At 46.3% G+C, this 24,179-nt stretch overlaps 2 protein-coding genes across 4 annotated transcripts in view; one reads left to right on the top strand and one right to left on the bottom strand.

Annotated features, from left to right (window-relative positions):
- Positions 1 to 2,337: 2,337 nt before the first annotated feature.
- Positions 2,338 to 5,220, bottom strand: LOC124037359. Its single transcript, XM_046352063.1, has 5 exons — positions 5,087 to 5,220; positions 4,290 to 4,416; positions 3,377 to 4,162; positions 2,842 to 2,968; positions 2,338 to 2,609 (listed from the first exon to the last, which is right to left on the bottom strand). The coding sequence occupies exons 1-4, from the start codon at positions 5,218 to 5,220 to the stop codon at positions 2,924 to 2,926; spliced, it is 1,092 nt and encodes a 363-aa protein (XP_046208019.1). The 3' UTR covers positions 2,338 to 2,609; positions 2,842 to 2,923.
- A 1,415-nt stretch (positions 5,221 to 6,635) lies between these two features.
- usp3 (ubiquitin specific peptidase 3) overlaps positions 6,636 to 24,179 on the top strand; it is a 34,595-nt gene continuing 17,051 nt past the window's right edge. Inside the window, exons 1-5 of one of the 3 annotated variants that reach the window (XM_046352119.1) lie at positions 6,636 to 7,018; positions 11,041 to 11,094; positions 11,290 to 11,424; positions 13,245 to 13,328; positions 15,438 to 15,519. In XM_046352119.1, the coding sequence (XP_046208075.1) occupies positions 11,396 to 11,424; positions 13,245 to 13,328; positions 15,438 to 15,519 (195 nt within the window). In that variant the 5' untranslated portion in view covers positions 6,636 to 7,018; positions 11,041 to 11,094; positions 11,290 to 11,395. Of the gene's footprint in view, positions 7,019 to 11,033; positions 11,095 to 11,289; positions 11,425 to 12,652; positions 12,688 to 13,244; positions 13,329 to 15,437; positions 15,520 to 24,179 lie in introns of those variants that run through there. The other 2 variants (XM_046352118.1, XM_046352120.1) reach the window with 2 other exon arrangements.

The following is a 24,179-nucleotide window of genomic DNA, read 5'->3' as shown; positions in this document are numbered from 1 at the left end:
TCAGATCCTCCTCTCCACCCTCTCCGAGTTGGGCATCTCCGGCGCGGCCCACGCTTGGATTGCGTCCTACCTGACAGGTCGCTCCTACCAGGTGGCGTGGCGAGAATCTGTCTCCTCACCACGCGCTCTCACCACTGGTGTCCCCAGGGCTCTGTTCTTGGCCCTCTCCTATTCTCGCTATACACCAAGTCACTTGGCTCTGTCATAACCTCACATGGTCTCTCTTATCATTGCTATGCAGACGACACACAATTAATCTTCTCCTTTCCCCCTTCTGATGACCAGGTGGCGAATCGCATCTCTGCATGTCTGGCAGACATATCAGTGTGGATGACGGATCACCACCTCAAGCTGAACCTCGGCAAGACGGAGCTGCTCTTCCTCCCGGGGAAGGACTGCCCGTTCCATGATCTCGCCATCACGGTTGACAACTCCATTGTGTCCTCCTCCCAGAGCGCCAAGAACCTTGGCGTGATCCTGGACAACACCCTGTCGTTCTCAACTAACATCAAGGCGGTGGCCCGTTCCTGTAGGTTCATGCTCTACAACATCCGCAGAGTACGACCCTGCCTCACACAGGAAGCGGCGCAGGTCCTAATCCAGGCACTTGTCATCTCCCGTCTGGATTACTGCAACTCGCTGTTGGCTGGGCTCCCTGCCTGTGCCATTAAACCCCTTCAACTCATCCAGAACGCCGCAGCCCGTCTGGTGTTCAACCTTCCCAAGTTCTCTCACGTCACCCCGCTCCTCCGTTCTCTCCACTGGCTTCCAGTTGAAGCTCGCATCCGCTACAAGACCATGGTGCTTGCCTACGGAGCTGTGAGGGGAACGGCACCTCAGTACCTCCAGGCTCTGATCAGGCCCTACACCCAAACAAGGGCACTGCGTTCATCCACCTCTGGCCTGCTCGCCTCCCTACCACTGAGGAAGTACAGCTCCCGCTCAGCCCAGTCAAAACTGTTTGCTGCCCTGGCCCCCCAATGGTGGAACAAACCCCCTCACGACGCCAGGACAGCGGAGTCAATCACCACCTTCCGGAGACACCTGAAACCCCACCTCTTTAAGGAATACCTAGGATAGGTTAAGTAATCCCTCTCACCCCACCCCCCCTAAGTTTTAGATGCACTATTGTTAAGTGACTGTCCCACTGGATGTCATAAGGTGATTGCACCAATTTGTAAGTCGCTCTGGATAAGAGCGTCTGCTAAATGACTTAAATGTAAATGTAAATGTAAACATTTGCTCATGACTATTACATACTTTGCTAAGAAATGTATTCTCCTATTGTGGGCCCCTAATGCCCCTCCTACATTTAAAATGTGGATTGACCAGATTGTTGACTTTCTTCCTCTTGAAAAGCTCACTTATGACCTCCACAAGAGACAGCCCAAGTTTGATAGACTCTGGTCTCCACTATTCAACTATATTTCAAACTGGACAGAGTGAACGGGGTGACTAGGGAAATGTGCAGATACATGTTGTGTAAGGTGCTGTATAACCTAAAAACAAATTATTGGCCCGTCATCTCAGCGAAGGCTAGAAATAGCTAATAAAAATATGTTTTTTTTTGTGTTTATTTTTTTTTATGTATATATATATATATATATATATATATATATGCACCAAGGAAAAATAAAAAAAAATAAAAAAAAACTTTTATTATTTTTCTTAATCTTTTATTTTAATTGTATTTTTTTTTTCAAATGTATTATTATATTTTAAAACTTTTTTTTCTCTTCTTTTAAAAAAAAGTCTGTCACATCTGTGAATGTGGAATGTGTTTTGTTGGTTGATTGAAAAACAAGAAAACTGAATAAAACTTAAATAAAAACTACAATGTTGATATCGTGGATGGTCAGTCCTTGCTTCCATAGCTCTATACATTGGAGAGCGGTTACATTTCTCTTCATCACTCAGCTTTTTACAGAAAGAGGAGCAGGGAGGACACTTTGTTATTGTTTCTACTGCTGATTGACACTTTAAGAAGTTACATTTCAGATTAAATACACACTCAGGGTTATTTTTGGTCTCTTTGTTGCCTCTTTATTTATAGACTTTATTTAACTAATGATGTGACTTCTGAAGGTAATTGATCTTATTTAGGGGCGTCATAGTAAAGGGGAGGGGCTTCATAGTAAAGGGGAGGGGCGTCATAGTAAAGGGGGGCTTCATGGTAAAGGGGAGGGGCGTCATAGTAAAGGGGAGGGGCTTCATAGTAAAGGGGAGGGGCTTCATAGTAAAGGGGAGGGGCTTCATAGTAAAGGGGTGAACACATATGCATGCACCACTTTTCCGTTTTTTATTTTTAGGAATTTTTTGAAACAAGTCATTATTTTCATTGAAATTCACCAATATGGACTATTTTGTGTTACATGAAATCGAAATAAAAATCCATTTAAATTACAGGTTGTAATGCAACAAAATAGGAAAAATGCCAAGTGGGATGAATACTTTTGCAAGGCACTGTACATTTATGTCTTTATAGATGTGTGCATCTTTGAATTCGCTGTTGAATGGCTCCTTATCCATTTTCGGAACACCAGCCCACCGCCCCAAAGTGATGGGCACTCTCTCTCTTTGGGCAGTCAGGAGAGTCTGCTGGGATGGTCCTAGAGACAGATATAAGTTACACAAATCATAGTTGTATTTATTATTTATTTAACCGGGTAGGTTAGTTGAGAACAAGTTCTCATTTACAACTGCGACCTGGCCAAGATAAAGCAAAGCAGTTAGACACAAACAACAACAGAGTTACACATGGAATAAAACAAACATAGTCAATAATACAGTAAAAAAATATATATATATAAAAAATAAATAATATAAAATATATGACATTACCTCTGGCTTCCCGACGACCACCAGGTCACAGGTCATACTCATTCCTGCCAGATATCAGCAGGTGAGTCCCTCAAGGTCACCCTCACACTCGGATGTCTGTCAGTGGCCAGGGTTTGAATACTGCATCCTGTTAGTAATAGTGATTTTATTATTATTATTATTATTATTATTATTATTATTATTATTATTATTATTATTATTATCCTAAAGGTACCTACATCCTCTTCAAGGGTAAAACTAATTCTCACGACGGTCTTTGAGATAATGCTAAATGTCTCAAACATTAAAAGTGATTTTTTTTCTCCAGAATCTAGAGATATTCCATATTTTAGAGCCCACTATAAGGAGAATAATGAAACAAAGACATTTTCTGTATCATGTACACTTCACAGATCATAGGGTCTTACAAGATGCATGTATAGGTCTAAAAATGCAACTAATTTGTGAAACTTTTCATACAAACGTAAAAACATACCAAATACACACTTACAACCCTTAGGCTAGGTAACAAAATATAGGTTAGGCTATAGCTTACCTCAATGTGTTGCAGACATCTCTCTAATCCCTCCGTCTCCAAACAGTAACTATTCCTCACATCGCCTGCACAGTCTCCTGGGGGAGGATCAGGTGGGAAGCAGAGTCCAGTATGGTGTGAGAGCCAAAGGAAGAACAGTCTCCTGGGGGAAGCAGAGTCCAGGATGGTGTAAGAGCCAAAGGAAGAACAGTCTCCTGGGGGAAGCAGAGTCCAGGATGGTGTAAGAGCCAAATGAAGAACAGTCTCCTGGGGGAAGCAGAGTCCAGGATGGTGTAAGAGCCAAAGGAAGAACAGTCTCCTGGGGGAAGCAGAGTTCAGGATGGTGTAAGAGCCAAAGGAAGAACAGTCTCCTGGGGGAAGCAGAGTCCAGTATGGTGTAAGAGCCAAAGGAAGAACAGTCTTCCTGGGAAGCAGAGTCCAGGATGGTGTAAGAGCCAAAGGAAGAACAGTCTCCTGGGGGAAGCAGAGTTCAGGATGGTGTAAGAGCCAAAGGAAGAACAGTCTCCTGGGGGAAGCAGAGTCCAGGATGGTGTAAGAGCCAAAGGAAGAACAGTCTCCCTGGGGGAAGCAGAGTCCAGGATGGTGTAAGAGCCAAAGGAAGAACAGTCTCCTGGGGGAAGCAGAGTTCAGGATGGTGTAAGAGCCAAAGGAAGAACAGTCTCCTGGGGGAAGCAGAGTCCAGGATGGTGTAAGAGCCAAAGGAAGAACAGGCTCCCTGGGAAGCAGAGTCCAGGATGGCGTAAGAGCCAACGGAGGCACAACGGCCGGGTGAATCACACTGTGCGTCTCCAGATACGATTAGTGGACTGTCACCAACTGTATCCAGAATGGCCTCCGTCTGCTGGGTCAACATGTAGTTAACCTCTGGCACATGGTGCTGTTGGCGTGTGAACCGTCACAGAGACATGGACACCAGACTGGGGAGGTGACATGTTTCCACAAATATGGAGCGGGAGCCGCCAGTAAAGAAGGCTGCTGATGGCACCAACAGATTCCCTGCTAACAACTTTCCCACTCTGGTCTGGGGATCCCACTTCCTCCTGTGGCCCACAACACACGGTCTCCATGGTGATGGCAAAACCATGTATTTTCAGGGATGAACTGATGACACCTGCTCAACATCCTGGCTCATTGCAGACATTGACATTGAACTCCTTAAGCTTTCTATCAGACTATGTATTGTGGATATTGCATCTTCAAAAGTATGTCTTGGCTTCTGAGCTCTCAGGTTCATACAGAGAGTTCTGGTCTTCACTGATCTCCATCAGCTCCATCTGTGGTGTAGTTCTGGTCTTCACTGATCTCCATCAGCTCCATCTGTGGTGTAGTTCTGGTCTTCCCTGATCTCCATCAGCTCCATCTGTGGTGTAGTTCTGGTCTTCACTGATCTCCATCAGCTCCATCTGTGGTGTAGTTCTGGTCTTCACTGATCTCTGCTCCATCTGTCTTCACTGATCTCCATCAGCTCCATCTGTGGTGTAGTTCTGGTCTTCACTGATCTCCATCAGCTCCATCTGTGGTGTAGTTCTGGTCTTCACTGATCTCCATCAGCTCCATCTGTGGTGTAGTTCTGGTCTTCCCTGATCTCCATCAGCTCCATCTGTGGTGTAGTTCTGGTCTTCACTGATCTCCATCAGCTCCATCTGTGGTGTAGTTCTGGTCTTCACTGATCTCCATCAGCTCCATCTGTGGTGTAGTTCTGGTCTTCACTGATCTCCATCAGCTCCATCTGTGGTGTAGTTCTGGTCTTCACTGATCTCCATCAGCTCCATCTGTGGTGTAGTTCTGGTCTTCATCTCCATCAGCTCCATCTGTGGTGTAGTTCTGATCTCCATCAGCTCCATCTGTGGTGTAGTTCTGGTCTTCACTGATCTCCATCAGCTCCATCTGTGGTGTAGTTCTGGTCTTCACTGATCTCCATCAGCTCCATCTGTGGTGTAGTTCTGGTCTTCACTGATCTCCATCAGCTCCATCTGTGGTGTAGTTCTGGTCTTCCCTGATCTCCATCAGCTCCATCTGTGGTGTAGTTCTGGTCTTCACTGATCTCCATCAGCTCCATCTGTGGTGTAGTTCTGGTCTTACCTGCTTAATCTCCATCAGCTCCATCTGTGGTGTAGTTCTGGTCTTCACTGATCTCCATCAGCTCCATCTGTGGTGTAGTTCTGGTCTTCACTGATCTCCATCAGCTCCATCTGTGGTGTAGTTCTGGTCTTCACTGATCTCCATCAGCTCCATCTGTGGTGTAGTTCTGGTCTTCCCTGATCTCCATCAGCTCCATCTGTGGTGTAGTTCTGGTCTTCACTGATCTCCATCAGCTCCATCTGTGGTGTAGTTCTGGTCTTCACTGATCTCCATCAGCTCCATCTGTGGTGTAGTTCTGGTCTTCACTGATCTCCATCAGCTCCATCTGTGGTGTAGTTCTGGTCTTCACTGATCTCCGTGAGCGCTATCCAGCTGGGCCTTGAGCTCTACCGCAGCACAGGAACACTCTGGCACCAAGGGGTCAGTTTGGCATGCTATACTAACCGTTATTTCCTGTTGGTAGAAAACAATTAAGTAATCTATTAGGCTATAATATATTGGCCATATACCACACCTCCTCAGGCCTTATTGCTAAAGTATATTTCCTTCTTTATCAAATTGATCAAGCACAAATATAATATTTCTTTCAAACCACTTAGGGAAGAACAAAGAACTGTTTTTAACCTCAATATCTTTGTTGTTCCACAGAAGTGCCTTGTGTGGGGAGAAGTTGTGGCCATAACATAGTTTCCAGGCTAAAAGGGCTTGTTCATGAAATTTGGACAGTAATTTTGCTAGACAATAGTTGCACTTCCACACACATGTAAGACCACCCAGTTTTAGAATGAAGTACCATAAAGATTCAGAGTTAAACATCTTTTATCCAGTTTACTTTAAAGGTATTGTTGATATCAATGAAATCTAGTACTTTAAGCCCACCATCAGCTCTTTGGTTTGATATTACAGGCTTCTCAAGTTTGTGTTGTTTATTTTCCCATATAAAGTCTAGAAACGTTTTGTTGATATCCTTGCTGGTTTGATCAGCTACAAATAAGGATGGAGCAGGCAAAAACAAAACGCGACAATAAACCCTTCCAATAATAGGGAGGTCACGCTGGAGCCAATTAAAACACGGATTTAGTTTTTAACCTCTGAGAGAAAGCGGGATGTCGACGGATGTCGACGGTTAACCAATCACTAACAACTCGAGTTGTTTTCGCTACCACGTCACTTCCTCTAAATTCCCTTAAATGTTTTTGGAGCGTTTGACTCGTTTACACTTTATTTTTTATTTGGTGGACGTGATATATTTTTTGTTTGTTTTGCTCGTGGCTCACCATCGAAAATGGTGTCAAATGAAGATAAATTAATACATCTATTTATAATATGGTCTGTTGCTACGTTAGCTCGCTAATTAAGCAACAATTTAATCACGACACAACAGCTTAATTTAGCTTATATTTTGACCAAAACAACAACACTGCTGAAACTCGGGAGCTAAGCTAAGCTATCCACCCTAATCTAGTTTGATGGAGTGCCCTCATTTAAACTCTAATGTTTGCATTACCATAGATTCCTCAAGCTTCCCTCATGGTTCCCCGTCCTCCTGGTGTTGCAGCGGTGAGTTAGTATACCTTTCATTCTGGTAGCTTTAATTAAACAACCACATTTTAGTTAGCTAACTAGTCCACCTGATGGCTACTTGTCTTGACTAGGACTTGTTTGTCTACAGTTTTCCCCTGGCTGTCTCTTGATTTGTGAAGTTATTTTTTTACACATTTTGCACCAACGCTTATGCGATGCGCCTTCATTGATTTTAATAATATTCAGATATTTCTCTAATGAAACCAACTTGATGTTGACTCATCTATTTCCATGGCTTGTGAATGTGCTGCCCCCATTCATTGCGTTAAGACCCCCGACACTCGTCTAAACATTAACACTCTTCGCTTAACGGTAGTATCACATAGAGAATAGTGAGCCAGATATTTCATCGGATGTATAAATGTGAAGCATCCGCTTCACACAAATATGGCAGTGGGAGAAGATGGAACTTAGATGGGAGTTTGGCTGACATTTTGCTCATTTTATCATCGCTGAAACGTTTGATCTCAATACAGTTTTAATTTCCCAAAACTAAAATATATTATGAACAGAGTGGACTAAGTTTTGCAGACTTTTACCCTTTGCAAAAGTTTAAGATTGCGTTGTTTAGGAGTGGAAAGGCGAATTTAGTTACTCGGCACTTCAGAGTAGGCGTTCCCTAACGGAAATATGCAGATATATTCTAGATCTCACCAATAGGATCTCGCGATCTCATGCTTAACTCTGCCCACTTCCTTTCTTCTTTTTCCCCTCTGACTCATTCGCTCCCATTGGAAACGACAGGCTGTGCTCTCTCTTGGTTTAGTTACACACATCTTTGATAGTATCTTCTGACCCGGTCGAGTTGTCTTTAAGAGCCCTTAAACATTAACACGCATAGCGTTTCCAAAAACGTATTTAAAAAAAAATAACTACTCGCATTGTTAAGGGGTTGGTGTTCCCACATGGACATATCGCCATGTTTTTATTTATTTATTGCAACAATAACAATACTACACATCAATACAGGGACATTCCTGTGAATACAATAACACAAATTAAATACATTTACATTACATTTACATTACATTTAAGTCATTTAGTAGACGCTCTTATCCAGAGCGACTTACAAATTAGTGCATTCACCTTATGACATCCAGTGGAACAGCCACTTTACAATAGTGCATCTAAATCTTTTAAGGGGGGGGGGGTGAGAGGGAATACTTATCCTATCCTAGGTATTCCTTAAAGAGGTGGGGTTTCAGGTGTCTCTGGAAGGTGGTGATTGACTCCGCTGTCCTGGCGTCGTGAGGGAGTTTGTTCCACCATTGGGGGGCCAGAGCAGCGAACAGTTTTGACTGGGCTGAGCGGGAACTGTACTTCCTCAGTGGTAGGGAGGCGAGCAGGCCAGAGGTGGATGAACGCAGTGCCCTTGTTTGGGTGTAGGGCCTGATCAGAGCCTGGAGGTACTGAGGTGCCGTTCCCCTCACAGCTCCGTAGGGAAGCACCATGGTCTTGTAGCGGATGCGAGCTTCAACTGGAAACCAGTGGAGAGAGCGGAGGAGCGGGGTGACGTGAGAGAACTTGGGAAGGTTGAACACCAGACGGGCTGCGGCGTTCTGGATGAGTTGTAGGGGTTTAATGGCACAGGCAGGGAGCCCAGCCAACAGCGAGTTGCAGTAAACCAGACGGGAGATGACAAGTGCCTGGATTAGGACCTGCGCCGCTTCCTGTGTGAGGCAGGGTCGTACTCTGCGGATGTTGTAGAGCATGAACCTACAGGAACGGGCCACCGCCTTGATGTTAGTTGAGAACGACAGGGTGTTGTCCAGGATCACGCCAAGGTTCTTAGCGCTCTGGGAGGAGGACACAATGGAGTTGTCAACCGTGATGGCGAGATCATGGAACGGGCAGTCCTTCCCCGGGAGGAAGAGCAGCTCCGTCTTGCCGAGGTTCAGCTTGAGGTGGTGATCCGTCATCCACACTGATATGTCTGCCAGACATGCAGAGATGCGATTCGCCACCTGGTCATCAGAAGGGGAAGTAATAGAACACCAGAACATCATGAATACAAGGCAATGAGACATGACTTCTAATCATTTTTCCAACTTTTTAAGTTTCACAAGTTTGAGGGATTTATAAAATTCTATCAGTTCAATGAAGAAGAAAGAAAACCCTACAAAATAAGGACATTTTCCACCCCATTTAAATTTGTGAATAATAATGTTAAAAAAAATGGGTAAAGGGTAGTCGCATTTGACCATAACATGGGTTGGTCCCTTCCATAGCATTATATAATTAGAATCACCAAAAATTACTTAACTGCCAATCATATCCACTTATTGTTGCATTTTTTGAATCCAAAAAGTTTATTCATTAATTTGTAAAAGAGAGAACAACCTCCTAACAAAGTGTTCTTAATAAGTCCAAGTAAAGGAAGTGGAATTGCTTTGCAAACCTTTCATATATTCTCTCTGAGTAATATTAACCTGAAATGTACCAACTCCTCAAATGGTAAGAACTCCACCAGTGTTGTCTACCAAATCAGATACCAAATGAATACTCTTGTCAAACCAAAGGCCTTTGAAAATGGATTTTCTATTAATTTTTAAACTATATTATTCCAAATCAATGTTTTGTGTGGGGGGGGAAATTGTCCTTGATTATAATTTTCCAGAAAAATGACATTTGCTGGTGTAACTTGAACAATTTGACATTTAATTTGCTAGGGTCAAAATCACAGGGTAGCCTAGTGGTTAGAGTGGAGGGGCGGCAGGGTAGCCTAGTGGTTAGAGTGGAGGGGCGGCAGGTTAGCCTAGTGGTTAGAGAGGAGGGGCGGCAGCGTAGCTTAGTGGTTAGAGTGGAGGGGTGGCAGGGTAGCTTAGTGGTTAGAGTGGAAGGGGCGGCAGGGTAGCCTAGTGGTTAGAGTGTTGGTCTAGTAACCGGAAGGTTGCGAGTTCAAACCCCCCGAGCTGACAAGGTACACATCTGTCGTTCTGCCCCTGAACAGGCAGTTAACCCACTGTTCCCAGGCCGTCATTGAAAATAAGAATGTGTTCTTAACTGACTTGCCTGGTTAAATAAAGGTAAAATTAAATTAAAAATTAGGAATTTAAGTCCAAGTTTATTAAACAGTTAGGGATATGATACCACACAGAGGTAGGATTAGACAGACATTTCAACCATTTAATTCTAAAAGCTCCCACTAATGACTGAAAATCAATAGCCTGTTAACCTCCATGATCATAGTCTTTCACTAATTGTGATTTCCGAATATAATATGTTTAATTCCTCCAAACAAATCTAAATATAACAGAATTGACTTATTTTATTTAGGTTATTAAGAATATAAAGTGCCTGACTTGGGTAAATGATTCTAGATAAACTTTTGTCTTGGACAAAAGCATTTACAACCCAAACCATCAAACTATTATTTTTATTTTTTAAAGACAAAAAAAAAAAGTGATTTTAACTGAGTTCGTCGTGAAACTCAAATTATGGCTTGAATTGACTTTAAAGTTCAGGAGCTCAGTTTAATGTGACCACTCACTCCGACCATCTTGTCCCCAACCACATATCTCCACGTTACATCGCTTATTTACCGAGACAGTCGGGAAAAGTGATCACCTGCTCTAATTTAGCGATCTATCATGATCCGAAATCCGAAAACCTGTGTGAGCCTAACTGGTGGGGAGGAAGCGTATTTCATGAACTGGAGGCACACACAGCTTGTACAATAATCAGGATCTCATTCTGCCAGGTAGGCATAGGCTACTTTGTAGCTAGTTAACATTTACACTGAAGAAAATATAAAAGCAACAAGTAGAAATTTCATAGATCGTTCATACAAGGAAGTCAATCAATTGAAATGCATAAAATAAAAAATATATATATCTCGCCAGTACTTTAATACGCATCGTGGGGATAACACTGGTTCATACGGAGCCAAATGTGGGCCAATGTAACCTCTGAAAACCCTACATATGGCGAAGAACGGTTTGATAGCTATGAATGTCCTTACATAGCGTTTAACGTCTCTTCTTCTCTCTAGTTTGCAGGTCAAACAAAAGTCCCTGGGTATGTCTCACCTGTCTCAATGTGCATTGTGGGAGGTTAGTATTGACATGCAATCATTGTAGCTACTTGCGGTAGAGAGTTTGTCATCTATTTCAACAGGACCCATTCCAGCTTTTAGATGCGTATGAAGGTCCATGTGACTATTGCTAAAGTGACATTGCCTTAACCGATGTAAAACTGTAGTCGAGTGCATGTGTTGTGTTTAATGCAGTCAACCTTTCTCTCTCCAGGTATGTGAATGCTCATGCTAAGCAGCACTATGAGGACAGCCAGAGTCAGGTGACTGGTCAGAAGAGATGTGAGGAGCAGGAGAAGAACGCTCAGCACCTGGTCTGCATGGACTGCAGCAGCTACAGTCTCTTCTGGTGAGTGGACCACCTGGTCTGTAGCAGCTACAGTCTCTTCTGGTGAGTGGACCACCTGGTCTGTAGCAGCTACAGTCTCTTCTGGTGAGTGGGCCACCTGGTCTGTAGCAGCTACAGTCTCTTCTGGTGAGTGGGCCACCTGGTCTGTTGCAGCTACAGTCTCTTCTGGTGAGTGGACCACCTGGTCTGTAGCAGCTACAGTCTCTTCTGGTGAATGGACCACCTGGTCTGTAGCAGCTACAGTCTCTTCTGGTGAGTGGACCACCTGGTCTGTAGCAGCTACAGTCTCTTCTGGTGAGTGGACCACCTGGTCTGTAGCAGCTACAGTCTCTTCTGGTGAGTGGACCACCTGGTCTGTAGCAGCTACAGTCTCTTCTGGTGAGTGGACCACCTGGTCTGTAGCAGCTACAGTCTCTTCTGGTGAGTGGACCACCTGGTCTGTAGCAGCTACAGTCTCTTCTGGTGAGTGGACCACCTGGTCTGTAGCAGCTACAGTCTCTTCTGGTGAGTGGGCCACCTGGTCTGTAGCAGCTACAGTCTCTTCTGGTGAGTGGGCCACCTGGTCTGTAGCAGCTACAGTCTCTTCTGGTGAGTGGACCACCTGGTCTGCATGGACTGCAGCAGCTACAGTCTCTTCTGGTGAGTGGACCACCTGGCCTGTAGCAGCTACAGTCTCTTCTGGTGAGTGAACCACCTGGTCTGTAGCAGCTACAGTCTCTTCTGGTGAGTGAACCACCTGGTATGTAGCAGCTACAGTCTCTTCTGGTGAGTGGACCACCTGGCCTGTAGCAGCTACAGTCTCTTCTGGTGAGTGGACCACCTGGCCTGTAGCAGCTACAGTCTCTTCTGGTGAGTGGGCCACCTGGTCTGCAGCAGCTACAGTCTCTTCTGGTGAGTGGACCACCTGGTCTGCAGCAGCTACAGTCTCTTCTGGTGAGTGGGCCACCTGGTCTGCATGGACTGCAGCAGCTACAGTCTCTTCTGGTGAGTGGACCACCTGGTCTGCATGGACTGCAGCAGCTACAGTCTCTTCTGGTGAGTGGACCACCTGGTCTGTAGCAGCTACAGTCTCTTCTGGTGAGTGGACCACCTGGTCTGTAGCAGCTACAGTCTCTTCTGGTGAGTGGACCACCTGGTCTGTAGCAGCTACAGTCTCTTCTGGTGAGTGGGCCACCTGGTCTGCATGGACTGCAGCAGCTACAGTCTCTTCTGGTGAGTGGACCACCTGGTCTGCATGGACTGCAGCAGCTACAGTCTCTTCTGGTGAGTGGGCCACCTGGTCTGTAGCAGCTACAGTCTCTTCTGGTGAGTGGGCCACCTGGTCTGTAGCAGCTACAGTCTCTTCTGGTGAGTGGACCACCTGGTCTGTAGCAGCTACAGTCTCTTCTGGTGAGTGGACCACCTGGTCTGTAGCAGCTACAGTCTCTTCTGGTGAGTGGACCACCTGGTCTGTAGCAGCTACAGTCTCTTCTGGTGAGTGGACCACCTGGTCTGTAGCAGCTACAGTCTCTTCTGGTGAGTGGACCACCTGGTCTGTAGCAGCTACAGTCTCTTCTGGTGAGTGGACCACCTGGTCTGTAGCAGCTACAGTCTCTTCTGGTGAGTGGACCACCTGGTCTGTAGCAGCTACAGTCTCTTCTGGTGAGTGGACCACCTGGTCTGTCCACAGAAGAACTGTGGCTTCAGGATTCAGAAACGTCTTGGCCCTTGCGTACTTATTACAGCATAGTGACTCTACTGTATACAGCCAGACCTCTCTCTCTCTCTCTCTCTCTGTATTCACAGGTGTGGCGTTGACCTCTCTCTCTCTCTCTCTGTAGTTACAGGTGTGATGACTTCGTAGTGAACGACACCAAGCTAGGACATGTGCAGAAGGTGAGAGAGCATCTACGGAGTCTGGACAAGTGAGTATTCATTAGCAGGATGACCCTACAATGTCTTGTCATTTGCCATTTGCTTGTCATTTGCTGCAACTCCCCAACGGGCTCGGGAGCGGCGACGAGTTTGCGATAGTAAACTTATTTGTTAAGTATTTGTTATTCAAATTAAAAGCCCAATGAATACTGGCCTTTGTGTAATGATTGAACTCCCACCGCTTGTGGGACATTTATTCTGAAGTATAAATAACAACTGCAGGAGGACAGACGGTGACTGACAGACTCTCACGTCACAGTTACAAATGGTATCTAGCTAGAAATGCTTTTTAAATTCTACGAAGGAAAGTAGACGAGGAATGTGTTCCAGAGTGGACATCTGTCTTTATTATATATTTTTGCAGCTATATTCAATATTTAAAAAAACATCTTTTTATTCAAGTATTCAGACACTTTGCTAAGAGACTTGAAATTGAGTTCAGGTGCATCCTGTTTCTATTCACCATCCTCGACGGTTCTACAACTTGGAGTCCACCGGTGGTAAATTCAATTGATTGGACATGATTTGGAAAGGCACACACCTGTCTATATAAAGGTACCACAGTTGACAGTGTATGTCAGAGCAAAAACCAAGCCATGAGGTCGAAGGAATTGACCGTAGAGCTCCGAGACAGGATTGTGTCGAGGCACAGATCTGGGGAAGAGTAGCAAAACATTTATGTAGCACTGAAGGTCCCCAAGAACACACTGGCATCCAATATTCATAAATGGAAGAAGTGTGGAACCACCAAGAATCTTTCAAACTGAGCAATTGGGGGAGAAGGGCCTTGGTCAGGAAGGTGACCAAGAACCCAATGGTAATTGACAGAGCTCCAGAGTTCCTCTGTGGAGATGGGTGTCCTTCTGGAAGGTTCTCCCATCTCTGCAGTACTCCACCTATCAGGCCTTTATGGTAGAGTGGCCAGATGGAAACCACTTCTCAGTAAAAAGCACATGACAGCCCGCTTGGAGTTTGCCAAAAGGCCCTGAAAGTGACTCTGACCTTGAGAAACAACTTTCTTGTCGGATGAAACCAAGATTGATCTCTTTGGCCTGAATGCCAAGTGTCACATCTGGAGGAAACCTGGCACCATCCCTACGGTGAAGCATGGTGGTGGCAGCATCCCTACGGTGAAGCATGGTGGTGGCAGTTCATGCAGTGGGGACTGCAGCAGCAGGGACTGGGAGACTAGTCAGGATCGAGGGAAAGATGAACGGAGCAAAGTTCAGTGATCTTTGATGGAAACCTGCTCCAGAGCCCTCGGACCTCAGACTGGGGTGAAGGTTCACCTTCCGACAGGACAACGACCCTAAGCACACACCCAAGACAACGCAGAAGTGGCTTCGGGACAAGTCTAAATGTCCTTGAGTGGCCCAGACTTAAACCCGATCGAGCATCTCTGGAGACCTGAAAATAGCTGTGCAGTGACGCTCCCCATCCAACCTGACAGAGCTGGAGAGGATCTGCAGAGAAGAATGGGAGAAACTCCCCAAATACAGGTGTGCCGAGCTTGTAGCGTCATAACCAAGAAGACTTGAGTCTGTAATTGCTGCCAAAGGTGCTTCAACAAAGTACTGAGCAAAGGGTCTGAGAACTTGTGTAAATGTAATATTTTGTAATAAATTTACAAATAAATCAGTTTTTGCTTTGTCATAGTGTAGATTGAGGGGTGAAAACGATCCTTTCTGCATGCACTGTATGTCTTCCAGTTCTCCATTGGCTGTTGACAGACAGAGAAGCTCTCGTCTAACTGATATAATTTACATTATGAACTGGGTGGTTCGACCCTGAATGCTGATTGGCTGACAGCCATGGTATATCAGACCGTATACTACGGTTATGACATAACATGTATTTTTACAGCTCTAATTACATTGGTAACCAGTTTATAATAGCAATAAGGCACCTCAGGGGTTTGTGGTATGTGACCAACAAACCACGGTTAAGGGCTGTATTCAGGCACTCCGCGTTGAGTCGTGCGTAACATCAGCCCTTGGCCGTGGTATATTGACCATATACCACACCCCCTCGGGTATTATTGCTTAATTATAACGCAGTGTTTTTGTCAGTTGAGACTGAATGTTATTGATCTCCTACAGCTCTCCGCTGGCTGTTGACAGACGGACAAAGAGGAAACTTCTGGAAAGCAACTCTCCTACCAGTAAACTGTTGAAGGACAATGTGAGTGTTCCACGATTGGTTGGTTTTATTTGCCAGATGTAAAATGAGATGTTTCCTGATCTTATATCTCTCCAAATACAGACACTTCAGAACAAACTTCCTTTAGATTGTTTTATAGGATGTAGTGACTCTGTAATGCAGAGTGTTTCTATGGGCTAATAGATAATAATACATATTTAATACTTTTTGATCCTTCATGTTTAAAAATTCTAAATCAAATGGCTAAATTATCCTCGGTTTGTCCTTAAAATAATTCCGTCTGTTAGTAAAGTATTGCCCCCTTTAATCATTTTCTCTACTTTCGCTGATTTTTGATACTGAATGTTAACCAACACCTAATAGATAAAGGGAACCTGAGTGAACAAATAAAACAACAATGATATATATTTATTTAAATAAAAAAGTAATTGCAGCACCCAATGCCCCTGTGTGGAAAAAGTAATTGCAGCACCCAATGCCCCTGTGTGGAAAAAGTAATTGCAGCACCCAATGCCCCTGTGTGGAAAAAGTAATTGCAGCACCCAATGCCCCTGTGTGGAAAAAGTAATTGCAGCACCCAATGCCCCTGTGTGGAAAAAGTAATTGCAGCACCCAATGCCCCTGTGTGGAAAAAGTAATTGCAGCACCCAATGCCCCTGTGTGGAAAAAGTAATTGCAGCACCCAATGCCCCTGTGTGGAAAAAGTAATTGCAGCACCCAATGCCCCTGTGTGGAAAAAGTAATTGCAGCACCCAATGCCCCTGTGTGGAAAAAGTAATTGCAGCACCCAATGCCCCTGTGTGGAAAAAGTAATTGCAGCACCCAATGCCCCTGTGTGGAAAAAGTAATTGCAGCACCCAATGCCCCTGTGTGGAAAAAGTAATTGCAGCACCCAATGCCCCTGTGTGGAAAAAGTAATTGCAGCACCCAATGCCCCTGTGTGGAAAAAAGTAATTGCAGCACCCAATGCCCCTGTGTGGAAAAAGTAATTGCAGCACCCAATGCCCCTGTGTGGAAAAAGTAATTGCAGCACCCAATGCCCCTGTGTGGAAAAAGTAATTGCAGCACCCAATGCCCCTGTGTGGAAAAAGTAATTGCAGCACCCAATGCCCCTGTGTGGAAAAAGTAATTGCAGCACCCAATGCCCCTGTGTGGAAAAAGTAATTGCAGCACCCAATGCCCCTGTGTGGAAAAAGTAATTGCAGCACCCAATGCCCCTGTGTGGAAAAAGTAATTGCAGCACCCAATGCCCCTGTGTGGAAAAAGTAATTGCAGCACCCAATGCCCCTGTGTGGAAAAAGTAATTGCAGCACCCAATGCCCCTGTGTGGAAAAAGTAATTGCAGCACCCAATGCCCCTGTGTGGAAAAAGTAATTGCAGCACCCAATGCCCCTGTGTGGAAAAAGTAATTGCAGCACCCAATGCCCCTGTGTGGAAAAAGTAATTGCAGCACCCAATGCCCCTGTGTGGAAAAAGTAATTGCAGCACCCAATGCCCCTGTGTGGAAAAAGTAATTGCAGCACCCAATGCCCCTGTGTGGAAAAAGTAATTGCAGCACCCAATGCCCCTGTGTGGAAAAAGTAATTGCAGCACCCAATGCCCCTGTGTGGAAAAAGTAATTGCAGCACCCAATGCCCCTGTGTGGAAAAAGTAAGCACCCAATGCCCCTGCAGCACCCAATGCCCCTGTGTGGAAAAAGTAATTGCAGCACCCAATGCCCCTGTGTGGAAAAAGTAATTGCAGCACCCAATGCCCCTGTGTGGAAAAAGTAATTGCAGCACCCAATGCCCCTGTGTGGAAAAAGTAATTGCAGCACCCAATGCCCCTGTGTGGAAAAAGTAATTGCAGCACCCAATGCCCCTGTGTGGAAAAAGTAATTGCAGCACCCAATGCCCCTGTGTGGAAAAAGTAATTGCAGCACCCAATGCCCCTGTGTGGAAAAAGTAATTGCAGCACCCAATGCCCCTGTGTGGAAAAAGTAATTGCAGCACCCAATGCCCCTGTGTGGAAAAAGTAATTGCAGCACCCAATGCCCCTGTGTGGAAAAAGTAATTGCAGCACCCAATGCCCCTGTGTGGAAAAAGTAATTGCAGCACCCAATGCCCCTGTGTGGAAAAAGTAATTGCAGCACCCAATGCCCCTGTGTGGAAAAAGTAATTGCAGCACCCAATGCCCCTGTGTGGAAAAAGTAATTGCAGCACCCAATGCCCCTGTGTGGAAAAAGTAATTGCAGCACCCAATGCCCCTGTGTGGAAAAAGTAATTGCAGCACCCAATGCCCCTGTGTGGAAAAAGTAATTGCAGCACCCAATGCCCCTGTGTGGAAAAAGTAATTGCAGCACCCAATGCCCCTGTGTGGAAAAAGTAATTGCAGCACCCAATGCCCCTGTGTGGAAAAAGTAATTGCAGCACCCAATGCCCCTGTGTGGAAAAAGTAATTGCAGCACCCAATGCCCCTGTGTGGAAAAAGTAATTGCAGCACCCAATGCCCCTGTGTGGAAAAAATTGCAGTAATTGCAGCACCCAATGCCCCTGTGTGGAAAAAGTAATTGCAGCACCCAATGCCCCTGTGTGGAAAAAGTAATTGCAGCACCCAATGCCCCTGTGTGGAAAAAGTAATTGCAGCACCCAATGCCCCTGTGTGGAAAAAGTAATTGCAGCACCCAATGCCCCTGTGTGGAAAAGTAATTGCCCACTTAGTCAATAACTGGTTGTTCCACCTTTAGCTGCAATGACTCCAACCAGACACTTCCTGTCGTCGTGGACCAACCAGACACTTCCTGTAGTTGTTGATCAGTCTCATGTCTCTGAAGGAATTGTGGCCAACTCTTCCATGCAGAACTGCTTTAACTCGGCAACATTTGTTGGTTTTCAATCATGAACTGGTCGATTCATGTCCTGCCACAACATCTATATTGGGGTTAGGTCTGGACTTTGACTAAGCCGTTCCTAAACTTCAAATTTGTTGCTTCTTAACCATTTTAATTTGGACTTAATTGTTTTGGATCATTGTCTTGCTGCATGACCCAGCTGGCTTCAGCATCACCTCCCAGACTGATGGATTGACATTCTCTTATACAGAGCAGAATTCATGGTTCCTTCTGTTAAGTCATCCAGGTCCTGAGGCAGCAAAGCCTCCTCAAACCATCACACTACCACCACCATGCTGGACCCCAAACCATCACACTACCACCACCATGCTGGACCCCAAACCATCACACTACCACCACCATGCTGGACCCCAAACCATCACACTACCACCACCACCATGCGTTACCGTTGCTATAAGATTCTTCCTGTGGAATGCAGCGTTTGGTTTTTCACCAGGCATAATGGGACTCATGTCGTCAAAAATGTTATACTTTTGACTCTTCTGTCCGTAGAATATTCTTCCGAGAGTTTTAATGATCATCCAGGTGCTTTTTGGCTATTTACATTTACATTTAAGTCATTTAGCAGACGCTCTTATCCAGGCTATCTTGAGTCAACTTTTTTGGCTGAGATGGGTCCCACAGTTTGATCTGGAGAAAGCCATGCAGTCATAAACCAATGAGTAGTCATATTCATAGCCAATCAAATGGGAAAAGGGAATATAGCGTACGTTTTTAAAGTGTTACATTAAAATACATGAATAGTTTGTTTCTATTTCTCCGTCTCTGATGCATAGACAATCTTTTCTGATTGGACAGCAAATAGCCAATCGAATAGGTTAGACTATTGTCTGTCACATCACAATGTCGTCACCATCGACGATGGCTGTCGGTCATCAATGATATTACCGTAATATCGCAACAACCCAGATGGCTACCAGTTTATAGACTGACAACCCAAATGGCTACCAGTTTATAGACTGACAACCCAAATGGCTACCAGTTTATAGACCCTGACAAGCTTGTTATTAACTTCTTCAATTCCATTTAAACTGCTGAGTTTGACAACATACTGCAGGGTATAGATGGAATGTCTTTGTTGAAATGTGCAGTACAGGCTCAGTCTCTGTCAGCAGAGCTCTGGGCTAGACGACAATGACAGTCTTGCTGATGTAGACCCCAGACTGACTGTTCTCTAAACACAGTCTTGCTGATGTAGACCCCAGACTGACTGTTCTCTAAACACAGTCTTGCTGATGTAGACCCCAGACTGACTGTTCTCTAAACACAGTCTAGCTGATGTAGGCCCCAGACTGACTGTTCTCTAAACACAGTCTAGCTGATGTAGGCCCCAGACTGACTGTTCTCTAAACACAGTCTAGCTGATGTAGGCCCCAGACTGACTGTTCTCTAAACACAGTCTAGCTGATGTAGGCCCCAGACTGACTGTTCTCTAAACACAGTCTAGCTGATGTAGGCCCCAGACTGACTGTTCTCTAAACACAGTCTTGCTGATGTAGACCCCAGACTGACTGTTCTCTAAACACAGTCTTGCTGATGTAGACCCCAGAATGACTGTTCTCTAAACACAGTCTAGCTGATGTAGGCCCCAGACTGACTGTTCTCTAAACACAGTCTAGCTGATGTAGGCCCCAGACTGACTGTTCTCTAAACACAGTCTAGCTGATGTAGGCCCCAGACTGACTGTTCTCTAAACACAGTCTAGCTGATGTAGGCCCCAGACTGACTGTTCTCTAAACACAGTCTAGCTGATGTAGGCCCCAGACTGACTGTTCTCTAAACACAGTCTAGCTGATGTAGGCCCCAGACTGACTGTTCTCTAAACACAGTCTAGCTGATGTAGGCCCCAGACTGACTGTTCTTTAAACACAGTCTAGCTGATGTAGGCCCCAGACTGACTGTTCTCTAAACACAGTCTAGCTGATGTAGGCATCATTTACATTTACATTTAAGTCATTTAGCAGACGCTCTTATCCAGAGCGACTTACAAATTGGTGCATTCACCTTATGACATCCAGTGGGACAGTCACTTTACAATAGTGCATCTAAAACTTAAGGGGGGTGAGAGGGATTACTTATCCTATCCTAGGTATTCCTTAAAGAGGTGGGGTTTCAGGTGTCTCCGGAAGGTGGTGATTGACTCCGCTGTCCTGGCGTCGTGAGGGAGTTTGTTCCACCATTGGGGGGCCAGGGCAGCGAACAGTTTTGACTGGGCTGAGCGGGAGCTGTACTTCCTCAGTGGTAGGGAGGCGAGCAGGCCAGAGGTGGATGAACGCAGTGCCCTTGTTTGGGTGTAGGGCCTGATCAGAGCCTGGAGGTACTGAGGTGCCGTTCCCCTCACAGCTCCGTAGGCAAGCACCATGGTCTTGTAGCGGATGCGAGCTTCAACTGGAAGCCAGTGGAGAGAACGGAGGAGCGGGGTGACGTGAGAGAACTTGGGAAGGTTGAACACCAGACGGGCTGCGGCGTTCTGGATGAGTTGAAGGGGTTTAATGGCACAGGCAGGGAGCCCAGCCAACAGCGAGTTGCAGTAATCCAGACGGGAGATGACAAGTGCCTGGATTAGGACCTGCGCCGCTTCCTGTGTGAGGCAGGGTCGTACTCTGCGGATGTTGTAGAGCATGAACCTACAGGAACGGGCCACCGCCTTGATGTTAGTTGAGAACGACAGGGTGTTGTCCAGGATCACGCCAAGGTTCTTGGCGCTCTGGGAGGAGGACACAATGGAGTTGTCAACCGTGATGGCGAGATCATGGAACGGGCAGTCCTTCCCCGGGAGGAAGAGCAGCTCCGTCTTGCCGAGGTTCAGCTTGAGGTGGTGATCCGTCATCCACACTGATATGTCTGCCAGACATGCAGAGATGCGATTCGCCACCTGGTCATCAGAAGGGGGAAAGGAGAAGATTAATTGTGTGTCGTCTGCATAGCAATGATAAGAGAGACCATGTGAGGTTATGACAGAGCCAAGTGACTTGGTGTATAGCGAGAATAGGAGAGGGCCAAGAACAGAGCCCTGGGGGACACCAGTGGTGAGAGCGCGTGGTGAGGAGACAGATTCTCGCCACGCCACCTGGTAGGAGCGACCTGTCAGGTAGGACGCAATCCAAGCGTGGGCCGCGCCGGAGATGCCCAACTCGGAGAGGGTGGAGAGGAGGATCTGATGGTTCACAGTATCGAAGGCAGCCGATAGATCTAGAAGGATGAGAGCAGAGGAGAGAGAGTTAGCTTTAGCAGTGCGGAGCGCCTCCGTGATACAGAGGAGAGCAGTCTCAGTTGAATGACTAGTCTTGAAACCTGACTGATTTGGATCAAGAAGGTCATTCAGAGAGAGATAGCGGGAGAGCTGGCCAAGGACGGCACGTTCAAGAGTTTTGGAGAGAAAAGAAAGAAGGGATACTGGTCTGTAATTGTTGACATCGGAGGGATCGAGTGTAGGTTTTTTCAGAAGGGGTGCAACTCTCGCTCTCTTGAAGACGGAAGGGACGTAGCCAACGGTCAGGGATGAGTTGATGAGCGGGGTGAGGTAAGGGAGAAGGTCTCCGGAAATGGTCTGGAGAAGAGAGGAGGGGATAGGGTCAAGCGGGCAGGTTGTTGGGCGGCCGGCCGTCACAAGACGCGAGATTTCATCTGGAGAGAGAGGGGAGAAAGAGGTCAGAGCACAGGGTAGGGCAGTGTGAGCAGAACCAGCGGTGTCGTTTGACTTAGCAAACGAGGATCGGATGTCGTCGACCTTCTTTTCAAAATGGTTGACGAAGTCATCTGCAGAGAGGGAGGAGGGGGGAGGGGGCGGAGGATTCAGGAGGGAGGAGAAGGTGGCAAAGAGCTTCCTAGGGTTAGAGGCAGATGCTTGGAATTTAGCGTGGTAGAAAGTGGCTTTAGCAGCAGAGACAGAGGAGGAAAATGTAGAGAGGAGGGAGTGAAAGGATGCCAGGTCCGCAGGGAGGCGAGTTTTCCTCCATTTCCGCTCGGCTGCCCGGAGCCCTGTTCTGTGAGCTCGCAATGAGTCATCGAGCCACGGAGCGGGAGGGGAGGACCGAGCCGGCCTGGAGGATAGGGGACATAGAGAGTCAAGGGATGCAGAGAGGGAGGAGAGGAGGGTTGAGGAGGCAGAATCCGGAGATAGGTGGGAGAAGGTTTGAGCGGAGGGAAGAGATGATAGGATGGAAGAGGAGAGAGTAGCGGGGGAGAGAGAGCGAAGGTTGGGACGGCGCGATACCATCCGAGTAGGGGCAGTGTGGGAGGTGTTGGATGAGAGCGAGAGGGAAAAGGATACAAGGCAGTGGTCGGAGACTTGGAGGGGAGTTGCAATGAGGTTAGTGGAAGAACAGCATCTAGTAAAGATGAGGTCGAGCGTATTGCCTGCCTTGTGAGTAGGGGGAAGGTGAGAGGGTGAGGTCAAAAGAGGAGAGGAGTGGAAAGGAGGCAGAGAGGAAAGAGTCAAAGGTAGACGTGGGGAGGTTAAAGTCGCCCAGAACTGTGAGAGGTGAGCCGTCCTCAGGAAAGGAGCTTATCAAGGCATCAAGCTCATTGATGAACTCTCCGAGGGAACCTGGAGGGCGATAAATGATAAGGATGTTAAGCTTGAAAGGGCTAGTAACTGTGACAGCATGGAATTCAAAGGAGGCGATAGACAGATGGGTAAGGGGAGAAAGAGAGAATGACCACTTGGGAGAGATGAGGATCCCGGTGCCACCACCCCGCTGACCAGACGCTCTCGGGGTGTGCGAGAACACGTGGGCGGACGAAGAGAGAGCAGTAGGAGTAGCAGTGTTGTCTGTGGTGATCCATGTTTCCGTCAGTGCCAAGAAGTCGAGGGACTGGAGGGAGGCATAGGCTGAGATGAACTCTGCCTTGTTGACCGCAGATTGGCAGTTCCAGAGGCTACCGGAGACCTGGAACTCCACGTGGGTCGTGCGCGCTGGGACCACCAGAGTAGGGTGGCCGCGGCCACGCGGTGAGGAGCGTTTGTATGGTCTGTGCAGAGAGGAGAGAACAGGGATAAACAGACACATAGTTGACAGGCTACAGAAAAGGCTACGCTAATGCAAAGGAGATTGGAATGACAAGTGGACTACACGTCTCGAATGTTCAGAAAGTTAAGCTACGTAGCAAGAATCTTATTGACTAAAATGATTAAAATGATACAGTACTGCTGAAGTAGGCCAGCTGGCAGTGGGTGCGTTGTTGACACTACACTAATCAAGTCGTTCCGTTGAGTGTAATAGTTTCTGCAGTGTTGCTATTCGGGGCTAGCAGGCTAGCTAGCAGTGTTGTTTACGTTACGTTGCGTTAAAAGAACGACAATAGATGGCTAGCGAACCTAGAAAATCGCTCTAGACTACACAATTATCTTTGATACAAAGACTGCTATGTAGCTAGCTAAGTAGCTAGCTACGATCAAACAAATCAAACCGTTGTACTGTAATGAAATGAAGTGAAAATGTGATACTACCTGTGAGTGCGACCGGGTAGTTGAGTTCTATACAGAAGACGTTGGCTAGCGTTGGCTAGCTGTTGGCTAGCTAGCAGAGTCACCTACGTTAAGGACGACAAATAGCTGGCTAGCTAACCTCAGTAAATTAAGATAATCACTCTAAGACTACACACTCTAAACCTAAACAACACAATTATCTTGGATACGATGATACGAAGACAGCAAAGACAGCTATGTAGCTAGCTAACACTAAACTAATCAAGTCGTTCAGTTGAGTGTGATAGTTTCTCCAGTGCAGCTAATCAGTGGACGTTAGCTAGCTGGCTAGTGAAGACTACGTTAGGACGGCGAAATACG

The sequence above is a fragment of the Oncorhynchus gorbuscha genome, linkage group LG06 (genome assembly GCF_021184085.1).
Source record: "Oncorhynchus gorbuscha isolate QuinsamMale2020 ecotype Even-year linkage group LG06, OgorEven_v1.0, whole genome shotgun sequence".
NCBI lineage: Eukaryota > Metazoa > Chordata > Actinopteri > Salmoniformes > Salmonidae > Oncorhynchus > Oncorhynchus gorbuscha.
This window is presented reverse-complemented; position numbering and strand designations above follow the sequence as displayed.